This window comes from Triturus cristatus, chromosome 3_1, assembly GCF_964204655.1.
Source record: "Triturus cristatus chromosome 3_1, aTriCri1.1, whole genome shotgun sequence".
Classification (NCBI taxonomy): domain Eukaryota; kingdom Metazoa; phylum Chordata; class Amphibia; order Caudata; family Salamandridae; genus Triturus; species Triturus cristatus.
In genome coordinates this window covers 1,162,157,217-1,162,172,118 of record NC_140583.1, presented here as the reverse complement: position 1 = coordinate 1,162,172,118, position 14,902 = coordinate 1,162,157,217, and the positions used below count along the sequence as shown (strand labels likewise).

General features: G+C 43.6%; 1 protein-coding gene across 3 annotated transcripts in view; it reads right to left on the bottom strand.

The window, feature by feature from the left end:
* The window catches only part of LOC146861711 (uncharacterized), a 539,257-nt gene that overhangs the window by 88,033 nt on the left and 436,322 nt on the right, over positions 1-14,902 (bottom strand). For all 3 annotated transcript variants that reach the window (XM_085646062.1, XM_085646065.1, XM_085646063.1), the window contains one exon: positions 7,375-7,473. In XM_085646062.1, the coding sequence (XP_085502188.1) occupies positions 7,375-7,473 (99 nt within the window). The remainder of the gene's footprint in view (positions 1-7,374; positions 7,474-14,902) is intronic.

Below are 14,902 nucleotides of genomic sequence, written 5' to 3'. Positions count from 1 at the left end.
AACAAACCAGAGGCGATAAGCATTTAAAAGATCTGGATGCTCTCCATAATAGACTTATAGAGGGCATCAGTAATAGTGCTCCGTCTGGACTAACTAGCGTGCGTAATGAATGTACTGGGAGGGTTAATTTAAATTTATCATTAACCAATCCCACACTAAGTCCTGTGACTAGTCTGTTGGCATCACATAAGGCACACACCTTGAACAACCCTCCTGGTATTTCGGCACCCCCCCCTATCGTACCAACTGTAATACCTACACCCGGACCTGTAAAATCAGCCCCTGATACAACCAACAGATCTCTAGTTACTCCCCAGGTTTATAAATGCACGGAAGTCACTCTTCAGTTGCCTCCAGAAGCCTGCCCCTATGTAACAATACTAGCTGGCGTACCCCCCCTTAGACATAATCAGACTGAGTCCTGGGATGAGCTCAAAAATAAATGCATGGACTGGATATGTAAACACAAGGGTGTTGGGTGGGAGATTGCAAACGACATCCTAATGGTTCGCAGGGTGGCCTGGGTGGGACCTTCTACCAAACACATTATGGGCGATTGTATAGTCGTATCCTTAAGGTCTCCCTCATTGGCTAAATGGTTGTTGAACGCCCCATGTGATCCATTTACCAGATCCACTAATATTATTCTTATACCACTGGGCTTCTTTTACAGACCCCGAGTAAGGCCACACAATAATATCAATTTGGCACCCCAGTTATTTAATAGGTTCAGCACCCTATCTGACCTGGAAAACCAGGATTGACCAATATACAATCATATTATTACTGAAACACCACTATTGAGCCCCCCGCGCGACAATCCCGACATAGTTGAACATAGCCCCACTGATAATCCCCAGGGATTACGGACGGTTGAACCTGTATTAGCCATTTCTTCTGCGACTACCGTTTCTAAACTTCATGATCAAAACCTGAACATACTTAGTTGGAACATCGCAGGCTTAAAAGCTAAACTGATTTCAAATGAATGGGTCAATATGGTCAATCGATTTGATATTCTGATGTTCCAAGAAACTTGGTGCACTAGCAGTCTACTACTCGAGGGATTTTTATGCTACAACAAACTTGCACCTATCCCTGATTCTGGTAGACCAAGCGGGGGTTTATCCATATGGATAAAAATCACTGAAGGCAATAGTATCAAATCCATAGAGACCAACAATGATAATGTCCAGGCCTTGATTTACACGCACGGAATTACGGTCTGTTTAATTAATTTTTATAACAATGATTTTATATCTATGCCTAACAAAAATTTTATTAGGTTATTCGAATTTATCGACACTCTAAATCAGGATGAAAAATATGGCAAATTAGATGGCATTTGTCTGGGGGGTGACTTCAATGCCCATCTGTATAACAGCATAGATACATCTGCCATAAGCAGTGCTGGGAAAACTCCTTGCTGAAGAGGTAATGAATTGTACAACTATCTATCCACCCACGATTTAGTCGATGTAATGGTAAAAGTTGGCCACGACCCAGTTAACCCCCCACTGCCTACTTACAGAGGACGTGGCTGCTCATCTACCATTGACTATATTTTTATTTCAGCTTCACTCGAAAATTTTTTAGTTAAGGCCGAAGTTCTAGGTACTAGCTATAGTGATCATAACCCAATTTTCACCACTATTAGATTTTTAAATAAATTCAGAAAACGTAAAGAAATAGGGGCCAACGATCTGATACTATCCACTGACAAGTTGAAAGTCATGTGGAGAGGGATAGATAATAATGCCTTACTGGCCTGCATTATAAAATCCCACCGCCCACTTATAGAGACGTGTTTGTCCAGCACTTGCCCCGGAGCAGACATTATTAAGGCTTTTACTATGTTGTGTGCTGGAATAAAATCAGAAATCTCGAAACCAGTCACGACTCAGGGCAAGAGCCCCAGATGGTTTGACGACACTTGCTCTAGTGCAAACAGGTCCTTACGTGACGCCCTAAAAGCCGAACCCAGGGATATGGCATTAGTCAAGCTCTTGAGAGCGCGCTATAAGAACGCGACCAAAACACGCGCAGAGGTGGTGTTAAAGGAACGGTGGGATTCCCTCGCCCGCGCTGCAGCTCTCAAAGACGTAACGGGGTTTTGGAGAGAGGTGAAAGCATTCAGATCCTCAGGATCAAACATCACTCCCATAGGCTGCAACATATTAAGCAACGTATGGGAGGAGCACTTCTCAAAAATTTATTTAGCTAATTCAATAAGCTCTGACTATCTCCCCTTACCTTCACACTTAACTATACTATTGTCTGAAGTCGAAGATGCCATACACGAAAGCGCAGGGAATAAAGCACCTGGCCCAGATGGTTTGTCTATCGACCTCATTAAATCTGAACCTGATCTCTGGTCCCCTCTTTTATGTAACGTTTTTAATAATTTGATAAATTCCCCCATCCCAGAAACGTGGACCACAAGCATAATAGTACCCATTTTTAAGAAAGGGGACAGATCCAACCCTTGTTGCTATCGCCCAATATCCCTGATCGACAACACCCTGAAGATCTTGGGCCGAGTCGTTTTTAATAAAATCCGGAACTGGGCTGAAGAGGAACAAATCCTAAACTGTTGCCAGCTGGGCTTTAGGAGCCACGTTGGCACAGTTGAACAGTGTCTAAATCTAAATCTCATATTGGGGAAATACACAGTAGCAAAAAAAGTACCCTTATATTTGGGTTTTATGGACCTAACTTCAGCGTTCGATTTTGTTAACCGTTCACGCCTATGGGAGATCCTCTTAAATTATGGATTGGACAATGCACTCGTACACTTTCTGGCATATTTGCACAGAGACCTGAAAGCACGGGTGAGGATTAACAATGAAGGCGAGGTCTCTAGGGACATTTTAATTGGCAGAGGGGTCAGACAAGGGTGTGTCTTGGCCCCTCTGCTTTTTATTCTTTACATTAATGAATTGAACAATTCTCTGAACTATCTAGTGATGTACCTAAAATTAACGGCCAATTGTACCCTGCACTTTTATACGCAGACGATGCGGTCCTTATGGGCCGCACACCTAAAGTTTTACGTATTTTAATCTCCGGTTTTGTATCTTTTATGGGAGAACTGGGATTATGTACCAATTTTAACAAATCATTTATAGTGTCATGCGGACCCAAAAAATACAGTACAAAGAATATATGGATCGGAACAGATCTCTTAAAAAGCACGAGCACTTTTCCCTATCTTGGTTTAGTCTTCTCTGACACGGGCTCATGGAAATCGCATGTAGCCAGAGGTAGAAATAAATTAGGTTTGGCAATTAACTCTATAATGAGCCTGGGACAACCTAAAAAGGCAGATGTAGTGACCCCACTACTGCAGATCTACAGAACCCAATGCCTGACTACTGCGACTTATGGCTCTGAAGTATGGGGGTTCGCGGACTGCAGTGGGATACAATTAGAAGAAAATAGATTCTGTAGAAGGTTACTTGGGGCACAAATTTCATCACCTACCTTCCTATGTCATAAAGAATTGAATCTACACTATGTAGAAGATTTTATTAAATCTCGCCCTGCCCTATTCTGGCTGAAGATATGGCGCAATCCTGCCGCCATCTTAACTCAACGAATTATAATGGATTGCTTGAGTTGCGATAGGGGCAAATATATACCCTGGCTTAATGCTGTTCACAAAAGTTTGACCAGTATACATCTAGAACATAGCTTTTCCTCCCCCCTTGCTGCCGAAAATATAATCTTAAAATCAGCAAGGGACGCACTATACGATCTATATCGCACTGACAGAGCAAAGGCTGAGTTTAGTAAGCCCTTTATTATTAGATACATGTCCATCCCGAGAACAGCTGATACCAACTATTCAAAACCACAGGAATATTTAAGAAAAAATATTGGGAGATGGAATAGGTGTCTGCTCTTCCGCCTTAGGGACAATAGCGTAAAATATCTGCTATGTTTCCCTATCGGCTTTAATAAAAATCTGGAGGATACAGTCTGCCCATGTGGCAATGGCTGCAAACAAACCCTACTACATTTTTTGTTCTCCTGCAGATTCTATGTAAGGTACACTAAACATTACCTCATCCCCCACTTTAAAGCATATGAGACGACTAATTATATCTCTGCATATGAAGAAATATTACAATTGGGCAGTGAGGATATGATCTTTCGTGTTAGCTCCTTCTTATCAGCAGCTGTTAAATCTCGAGCTTCCATGCTTACTTGCTGAAAAATGTTACTAACTATTAAAAGGTGCTGATCATGGCTAAGCCAAGATATGCTTATTCTGTTCAAAACAGGTTATTGTAAATTGTCCATCTGCACTATAACTATGTTTCCGCGCTTGCTATTTTGCACAGTAACGTTGAGGCTATCTCTACAACTTACTCTAGATATAATATTGCCTATCTACTATTTAATAAGATCATCATATACAGGGTTCTCAATGTACCCAATGACAACATTTTTATTTATATAGTTGGATGTTTACAAATTGGCTATTTGCACAGCGCTCTAAAGTTCTTATTTTGCGTCTTTGCACAGCAAGATTGTTGGTCATTGTACGAACTACTGGTCAAACCCATTCCCCTTTTTAAATTGTCTTTTTTTAGCTATGTACCTGTTTTATGATATTTACCTTATAATTCATTATATGTCGTATTTTTATCCCGAGAGAAGACTGTATGTTATATGCTTATAACGATGTTGTACTTTTATGGATCTTCATTGAATCCGAATAAAGTTAAATTGATTGATTGATTGAAAGAATTTCAGAGCTTCCTGTAGCAGGAGCGGCAAACATACATTGAAATCGGCACAGGCTCAGTGGGATCACCTGGCACATTATAGGCCCCGGTAAGGCGTGTACATGTGGGACTGCTACAACATATCTTAAAGGCCAAAAAACTAAGAAATGCCAGCAGATGACGTCACTTTCGGCACAAACTATGGCCTTCGAGCAGGAGGGAAACGAAGGGCAGGTATAGCGCCAATTGGTGCTACAAAGGGCAACCTCAAGGCAACTGTGTCTCGCTAAGGCCAAGCAATGTTTGATTGCCTTCACTAGAAGGGTGTATGCATCAAGGGATGTCAGGAAAACTATCATACTAGCTGCCCAATCTGACTTTGTCTCTCAGGTGATTCCACAAATCATTGACTTGCAGGGTCTGTGGGTCACCGGAAACCCCACAATTGCAGAGGCATTCACAACCTACTACCAGGCAATCTATACCAAGAGGAAGAGGCCACTGAAGGAAACTGTGTCATCTCTTATTGTGGACCTGCCCCTACCGCCTTAAAGTTGGAAGATGCCCTGGCAGAGATGAAAAACCATGGGGCCTGGCAGAGTTCCCACTGAATACTGCAGGAGATTTCATGAATCCTTCTTGCTCCCCCTGTTGGACATTTATTCAGAGGCCATAGAAAAAAGGCACATCCGGAAACAACTGGACTTGGCCACTAATGTGGTATTACATAGCAGGGGCGTCACCCTGAATGGTGTCCTCCTACTGACCCATCTTCCTCATAAACCCTGAGCTTAAGTTCTATGCCAAAGACTTGGCCAACAGGCTCATTTGAGTGATTTCCACACTGGCTCATCTGGACCAGTATGGTTTTATCCCCCACCGTAGTACCTGAGATTGCATCTGACAGCTACATGACGCGCTAGAGGGCCATCACCACCTCATGGGCCTCAACACTTTATTGCGGATTGATTTTGAAAATGCCTTGGATTCCCTGGACTGGGACTTCCTGGTGCAACATCCCGCTTCATAGCGGTCCAAGTGTATTTATGCCCAAACTCTGGCACAAGTTTTTTTAAATAGTGGTCTGTCCCGCTCCTTCCAGACAGGGGTGCCCCCGTCACCGTTTTTATTTGCACTGGGGATCAAGCCTTTGGCAACATAGGTGAGATGTGATGGTCCGGTGTGGGGTCCCACTGGTGAGAGGGCATAGAGGATAGATCACCTTTTACAAAGATGACATCCTGATTTGTCTCTCTCCGAGGCTGTGACGAGGCCTAGTCTTCTCCATATGCTAAACCTCTATAGGCAGGCCTCAGGCCTCCAAGTGCAGTGGTCTCAATCGATCCATTTCCCTCTCACAGAAGATATGAATGCGGTGAACTGGCAGTGTCTCATTCCAATTCGCAGACGTAGCTTCAAATACTTAGGAATTCACATCTGCCTGCTCCACAGTCTCATCTGAAGCCTTAATATCATGCTTCTCCTGATGAAAATGAAGAGACTTCACTAGATGAGCTACACTGCCATTCAATAATATGGAAACAATATGGGTAATTAAAATGATTACCCTACTGAGGTTCCTATATGTGTTCCAGAATATCCGCTGTTGATCCTGCAGGACTGGTTAAACAAAGTAAATGCAACAAAACATGCCTTCTTGTGGGCGAACCACCCACCCCGCATCGCCTTTGCTATGTACACCCAATCAACCTATGATGGCATCCTTTTCATAGATAAGTGAATAAAATCATTTATAATATAAATGATATCTTCTTCTCTAGTTCTAGATAATACAGAAGAAAAAGTCCGCAATGGTCTGTATTAGCATGCATGCCTCATACTTGTATGAGTGATACAGTCACACCACAAATACATTGAAATAACTGGTACTCCCTAGTGATATATTGCAGGGATTAGATTTATATAGGTCCTGAAGAAGGTCTACTGACACTTTTATGCATATAGAAAGGCTGAAACATGTCGACCCATGGATGTTTTGGGCCATTATACCCAGTTACATCATTTTGTTTTTAATCTTGCCAAAGGACCTCCAATTAAAATGCAAGATGATCCAGAATGCAATTTAAATTTTAACATAAATCCTTCCCTCTTAGTAAAGTGCTTCGCTAACAAACTGTGTTGAGTTCAACCTCTCACAATACGTGCAGTGGGTGAGTTTCCAATGATGAAGCATGCCGCAGGTGGTACCTGTGGGTGAGGATCCTACACAAATATCCAAGATATGCCAGGATCTCATTATCTATCCTTTTTTAGCAGAGGGACCATAGCAGATAGGGTTAACCCACCTTGATTGTATAGATTTCTAATCATTGTATTCATATTGCAAATATAGGAACTTATGTGCAATTTTCAAAAATAAATCTGAAATTAATATTAGACACAGTACTGTATTCTTATTGTCAGTAAATATAGAGAAGAAATTTCTTACACTGCAGCTCCCTCACATCATTACAATATGAGGGCTAATTTCTTTCATTTGATATTTAAATGTTGAAGTATCTAGGTATAAATACTTGATTTGCTGCAAGTGTAGGCCCTGAAAATGTAGTCACAAAGATACAGAAAAAACGGATGCTCTGTACCTCTTCTGATTCTGTGCTGCTGCATGCTATTTACTCACCTGTAGGACTGACCATGCTTTCTTCTCTTCCACTGTTCCCATGATCATTACAGCTGGTCTCTTCCGTGTCTGCAATGTGTAGCTGAATATTGTCATGTCCTGTGAAATAAAGAAAACAATTTAAATATCATACTATACCATATAACATATTTGTTCTGTAAAGAATTCTCCTAGTTGAATAATATGTAAGCACTGACAGTAGGGTGTTACTGTTTATATTATTTTCAAATGCCTTCTTAACATTCTGGCCTGCTGAAGGAGCACATAGGACGCGAAAGAGCAGATAAATCAATAGTACTATCAGGGAAGGTTATAAGGAGACTGTGGGTACTGAGAGTTTCAATCAACCTGTACGAGTCAATGTATAGTGAAGCAAACAGTCAAATCAAGTATTGGCAGGATTTGGCAGACTATATGACCCTGTTGTAGTCTACCAAAGAGTGTCATCAACAGCCTAAGGGTACTCAAAGTTTAGACCGCCCTCTAGTAGTTTACCGAAGAGTGTCATCAGGCTTCTATAGGTAGTGAGCGATTAGATCATGCCTATATTAGTCTAATAAAAGATGTGTCAAAAGCCTGCAGGTGCCAAAAGGGTAAATCCCTCTGTAACTTGAGTCTTATCAGGAGCTAGCAAGTACTTTGAGATGAAATCAAATTTTGCATGCATGTTAAAAAGCCTTTATTATGTGCTGCAAGTACCGTGGGATCCGATTACCCAGTACAAGTCTGTCAAAAAGTAATACTGAGAGGTGTCATCTAAAGAAAAAGTGGAATACCCTTTGCTGGTCTATCATGGCAACATCAGGGGCGGACAGATACTGCTAACGTAGATCACGTTGTGATTATCTATCACACTTCTATCTGTGTTGTACAACATATATAATGTGACTTTATGGTGGATGAGAGGGAATGAGGCAAGCAATATCTGGTCCTCCAAAAAATGTGACACACGGTTGTAGGAGGATTTAATGGAAAAACCAAACACTGGTGTTCATTTTTGCCTCCAAATATCAGACCAATTAGAGTCATACGCAGCAGTTTACTAACTCTAGGACAACCTTGTAACTACCATCAGTTGAACAGCGATTACACACTGTCCAACAAATTGACCACTTATCTGATCCTGGGTCGGTGCTGCTCCCCTTCAAACTCCTCACCAATACAGCCAATGTGGACTGAAGATGCTTTTTCTTCCGGCCTCAATTATGTAATTATTGAGAAAATAAATAATGTAGAACCAGTCATTAACAGCTATGTGTTTAAACAAAATATCAACGTCAGTCTCTGCAAAAAATGTCATTCTTATCCCATAGTGTTTTGTAGAAGATGGTGCAATATTTACATCTACTCAATGGGGCTATAGTAGGCAAGAATGAAGTATAATCCCCAGGAGAGGCAAGACAGAGGATCTGTGGATCTATGAGGGCTGCCCAGTGTGTCAGGTCCTTAAGTATGAAAAGACCGCTGGTCTACTACCTAGACCAGCTAGGACATAACAGATGTGGGGGGCCCTTTTTTTATGAAGCCATACATTCCCCTCATCTCCTGCCTGAAACAGATATGAAGTCGGTGAAAGAGGCGATACCCAGAAATGGGAGCCCGATGGGAAGAAAGCACGGAAAATGTGGAGGGCAAAATATGCAGCAGGGTTGAGTAAATTATGTGGCAAAAATTCAAGGCCCAATGCAGTCCCCTGCCACATAATTCCGGTGGCCCCGATTATTACCCTCTCACACAGTAGGGGACCTATTCACGTCGGTCTGCTTTTTTTTTTTTATCAGGCTGTACTGTAGAAGTGCAATCGCATGCATATTCAATAATTCTGTTGTTGCTATGCAATCAGTCTTTTCAATACTGGCCACAGAGAAAAGCAGTTCATAGCAAACTGCTGCAATGCTAGCAACAGCAAATAGACTAGAGTGGAATATGTATGTGGTCAAACTGTACGACTCCACACCCTCCAGCAGCGTTAAGCCGCATCTTGAAATTTGACGGTGAAAGTGTAAGATGCTGCTTAAGGCTGATGGAGAGACCGGAGACAGTGGCTTGCGCTCCTGTTTGATTAATTACATGAACAGCCCTATGGAGTGTACGGATTGCTGCTTTTTACCAACTTCCACGTACCTCGCCGGCCATGGTATACACACTGGTAATGCTCCGGAAGTGGAAGCATAGTGTGCCATGGTGTACACATGGGTAATGCTCCGGAAGTAAAAGCCTAGTGTGCCATGGTATGCACATGGTAATGCTACGGAAGTGGAAGTGCAGTGTGCCATGGTATAGACACTGGTAATGCTCCAGAAGTGGAAGCGTAGTGTGCCATGGTATACACACCGGTAATGCTCCTGAAGTAAAAGCCTAGTGTGCCATGGTATACACTCTGTAATGTTCCGGAATTGGAAGCATAGTGTCCATGGTATACACACTGGTAATGCTCCGGAGGTGGAAGCGTGTGTATAACATGGCACACTACCAGTAATACTCTGGAAGTAAAAGCCTAGCGTACCATGGAATACACCGGTAATGCTCCGGAACTGGAAGCGTAATGTGCCATGGTAAACACACCGGTAATGCTCTGGAAGTGGAGCATTTTCAGAAATCGGAGGTGGGAGTGTAGTGTGCTATGGTATGCACACCGATAATGCTTTGGAAGCTTAGTGTGCCATTGTATACACACCGGCAATGTACCGGAAGTGAAAGCATACTATCCATGGTATACACACCGGTAATGCTCCAGAAGTGGAAGCATAGTGTGCCATGGTATACACACCGGTAATACTCCGGAAGTAAAAGCCTATTGTATCATGGTATACACAGGTAATGCTCCGGAATTGGAAGTATAGTGTCCAGGGTATACACACCGGTAATGCTCCTGAACTGGAAGCGTAGTGTGCCATGGTAAACACACCAGTAATGCTCCGGAAGTGAAGCATTTTTAGTATTCGGAAGTGGAAGCGTAGTGTGCTATGGTAAACACACCGGTAATGCTCCAAAAGTAGAAGCGTAGTGTGCCATGGTATACACACCGGTAATGCTCCAGAAGTGGAAGCGTAGTGTGCCATGGTAAACACACCAGTAATACTCCGGAAGTGAAGCATGTTTAGTAACCGAAAGTGGAAGCGTAGTGTGCTATAGTAAATACACTGGTAATGCTCCAAAAGTAGAAGCGTAGTGTGCCATGGTATGCACACAGGTAATGCTCCTGAAGTGGAAGCGTAGTGTGCTACGGTATACACATGGGTAAAACTCCGGCGGTAAAAGCCTAGTGTGCCATGGTATACACACCGGTAATGCTCCTGAAGTGGAAGCGTAGTGTGCCATGGTATACACACCGGTAATGCTCCGGAATTGGAAGCACAGAGTCCATTTATTTATTTTTATTTTACGGTTTTTGTAGAGCGCAAAACTCATCCCAGGGGATATCACGGCGCTTATACCGAGCAGAAACAACTGAAGATTGATGCTGAAGGTTTAGAAATTGGGGAAGAGGTGGGTTTTCAGCTTTTTTCGGAACAGAAGATAATTTGTAGTATATCTTAAGTCGATGGGAAGCTCGTTCCACCTCTTTGCTGCCAAGTAAGAAAAGGAACGGCCGCCAGTTCTAACTTTAAAAATACGTTTTGTCCTAACCAATGCCGATTGAAGTGATCGTAGGTTCCTGGTGGGGACATAAAATTCGATCTTCCCTTGAAGAATAGTGGGACCAGTCTTAAGCAGAGCCCTGTGAGCATGGCTGAGCAATTTAAAGGCAGCCCTCTGGCGCATCGGAAGCCAATGAAGTTTCTTCAAACATTCCGATGCAGAGTCTAGCTTGCCTTTGTTGCAGACAAGTTTGGCCCCCGAATTCTGCAATACCTGTAGGCGAGAGAACAGATGTTCATTCATCCCCACAAACAGCGCATTGCCATAGTCTAAACGACTACCCACTAGAGCCTGTGTGACCGAGCGTCTGCAGTCCAGAGGTATCCAGGAAAAATAGCCTAGCGAGAAGTTTTAGGATGGCGAAACACTTGCCACATATGGATCGCACATGATCCTTCATGGACAAGGCGTCATCCATGATGATCCCCAGGTTCCTGGCATGTTGTTTTGGAGTGGGGGCCAAACCCAATGAGGGTGGCCACCATGAGGCATCCCACACCCGTTTGGCGCCACCAAATAGAAGAATCTCAGATTTTCCTGCATTCAACTTTAGGCAGTGTGAATGCATCCACTGAGGCATTTCTGAGAGGCAGTCATGTAATTTGGTTTTAGTGATATCAGGCTTCTCATCCAAGGCCACCATCAGCTGTGTGTCATCCGCATAGGAACAGATGCCGATGCCCCATATCCTTCCAATGTTGGCGAGAGATGACCTATAGACATTGAAAAAGGTGGGGTTCAGTGAGGCTCCCTGGGGGACCCCGCAACTGATGGAATTAGGGCTGGAATGGAACTGACCCATATGTACTGCCTGAGTGCGGTTGCTCAAAAAAAAGTGCAGCCAGCTCAATGCAGTGGATTGAACTCCTTTGCTCCGAAGTATGTTCAACAGGCAATTGTGGGATACCGTATCAAACGCCGCTGACAGGTCAAGCAGAATCAGTGCCACTGCCCCACCTTGATTGGTGGAGGATCTGATACTGTCCGACACTGCCAGCAACGTTGCCTCGGTGCTGTTGTTAGCTCTTAAGCCCGTTTGAGAGGGATCCAGGAGGAGGTTGGTTTCCAAATACCTTGTCAGTTGTACATTAACTAATTTCTCCAAAACTTTGGAGAGATAGGGAAGCTGGGAGATGGTTCTGTAGTTCTCTGGATTGAGAATATCAGATCCGGCTTTCTTCAAGAGGGGGATCACCGAAGCGTGCTTCCAAACATCAGGGAAGATAGCAGTTCTTAGTGATTTATTAAAAAGTTGTGTGATCGAGGGACAAAGCGTGGGTGCAATCTCTGAAAACACAAAATGGGGGCAGGGGTCCAGAGGGGAGCAGGATTTGACTGTATTCATGGCAGCTAAGACCTCGTCCACTGAAAGTGGATCAAAACCAGTTAAAAGGGAAGTAGTTCCCGAGTCTGGCGGGACTGTTGATGCTTCTGTAATGATCACAGTACTGGGGGGTTGATCTGTGTTACTGTGAGCATGTTCGGGGGTAAAAGTAGAGTAAATTATCTTAATTTTCTCAGCAAAGAAGGTGCTAATACGGTCACAAGCCTCAACCGACAGTGTTAGTGTTTGAGAGATGCTAGATGGCTTGCTGAGCTTTTTCACTATTTTGAACAGTTCCTTAGCTGAGTTACTGTTTTCTTGAATACGCTTGGTAAAATAATCTTTCTTTGCATTTTTAATGGCAAGGGTATACAGTTTCCGATTAAGAACATAATTTAATCTGGCTACATTATCCTTGGACTGTCTCCAAATATGTTCAAGTTTTTGACATTCCCTTTTGAGATTTTTTAAATGGGGAGTGTACCATTTCTCCGTTATAGCTATTTTCCTAGGTTCCCGCATCGGGGCTAGTTTATTTAATATTTGCAGTATTCTAGCATCTAGTAAGGCGACATCAGTACATACAGAGGAATCCTCCGGGAATTTAAAATTGGTCTCTTGAAAATAATTATCGAAGTTAGATTCATTAATTAACCCCCAGGCTCGTTTGGAAATCTGAGGGACTGCCTTAGGTTTCAGAGACTTGAAGGGAAGGTCGAGTGAAAAAGATATAAGGGAATGGTCAGTCCAGGAAAGGGGCTGGACCTCACGTATGTTAGTGGATTCAATGTTGATGAATAGTAGGTCCAGTGTGTGGCCAGCTATACGAGTGGGGCCCACTACCCACTGCTTAAGGTTAAGGATCTCCATGTCATATTCCAATTGGGAAGCTCCCAGGGCATCCATTTTCTCATAGTGGATATTGAAATCACCAACAATTATATAATTTTATGTTTTAAACAGAGTGGCAGGAGTTGGTTGAGTAATTTAGCGCCGAGATTGATTTGTTGTCCAGGGGGGTTATATATTACTGCTCCAGCTAAGAAGGTAAGACCCTCATGAAGTACTCTGAAAGATAAAGTCTGATTTTCATCGTGGGCAGCTATTGATTCCGCAAAGCATGCTAAATGCTCCCTGAATATCACAGCGACCCCCCCTCCTCTTTTACCAGATCTATCTTGCGTAATAATTCTATAATTGAAGGGAAGGGCATTTGCTAGATCCGGGGCGTTGGTATCGGATAGCCAGGTTTCAGTAATGAAAACCAGGTCCGGCGTCTTGGACGTTAGTAAGTCCCAAATTTCCAGAGCATGTCTAGGTAGGGATCTAGCGTTGAGATATAAACATTTAAGGTTCATGTAATTTTTAACATGAATTATGTGATGGCCTAAGGGAGATTGATCCATGCTAGACCAACGACAAGCGAGGCAGGAAACAGGTCCATAGGATAATCCTGGGCCCATTTGAATACATCGCCTATCCTTATTTCCCTTTTTCTCATCATAGCCTAGCAACTCGCTACGGGAATAGCGAATGGACGTGGGCTGATTTCGAATGAAATCAGTAGGGGTTATGGCCCCTGGACCCGGCTGGTCGCGGACGGGCGCAGACGGGCTTACCTTCGGCGCGCCATTGACGCGCCCGCTGCGCCTCGGCCAGCACATTGGAATAAATAGGGGGGGGGGGTGAAGCGCGGGCTCCTGGCTTCGCCCTCCGGTTCGCAGGGCTGACCCCTGATTGGTATACACTCCGGTAATGCTCCATAAGTGGAAGCATAGTGTGCCATGGTATATACACCGGTAAAACTCCGGAAGTAAAATCCTAGTGTACCATGGTATACACCGGTAATGCTCCGGAATTGGAAGCATAGTATCCATGGTATACACACCGGTAATGCTCCGGAAGTGGAAGCATAGTGTGCCATGGTATACACACCGGTAATGCTACGGAAGTGGAATCATAGTGTGCCATGGTATACACACGGGTAATGCTTCCGGAAGTAGAAGCATAGTGTGCCATGGTATACACATCGGTAATACTCCAGAAGTAAAAGCCTAGTGTGCCACGGTTTACACCAGTAATGCTCCGGAATTGGAAGCATAGCATCCTTGGTATACACACCGGTAATGCTACGGAAGTGGAAGCGTAGTGTGCTCTGGTAAACACACCGGTAATGCTCCAAAAGTAGAAGCGTAGTCTGCCATGGTATGCACACAGGTAATGCTCCAGAAGTGGAAGCGTAGTGTGCTACGGTATACACACGGGTAATGCTCTGGAAGTAAAAGCCTATTGTGCCATGGTATACACACTGGTAATGCTCTGGAAGTGGAAGCGTAGTGTGTCATGGTATATACACCGGTAATTCTCCGGAATTGGAAGCACAGTATCCATGGTATACACACCGGTAATGCTCCAGAAGTAGAAGCATAGTGTGCCATGGTATACACACCGGTAATACTCCGGAAGTAAAAGCCTAGTGTACCATGGTATGAGTCCCACTTAGACCGAACAGGATGGAGAAAAGAGTGCTCACAGCCCGAGCCCACTCCCATAATTAGGAGA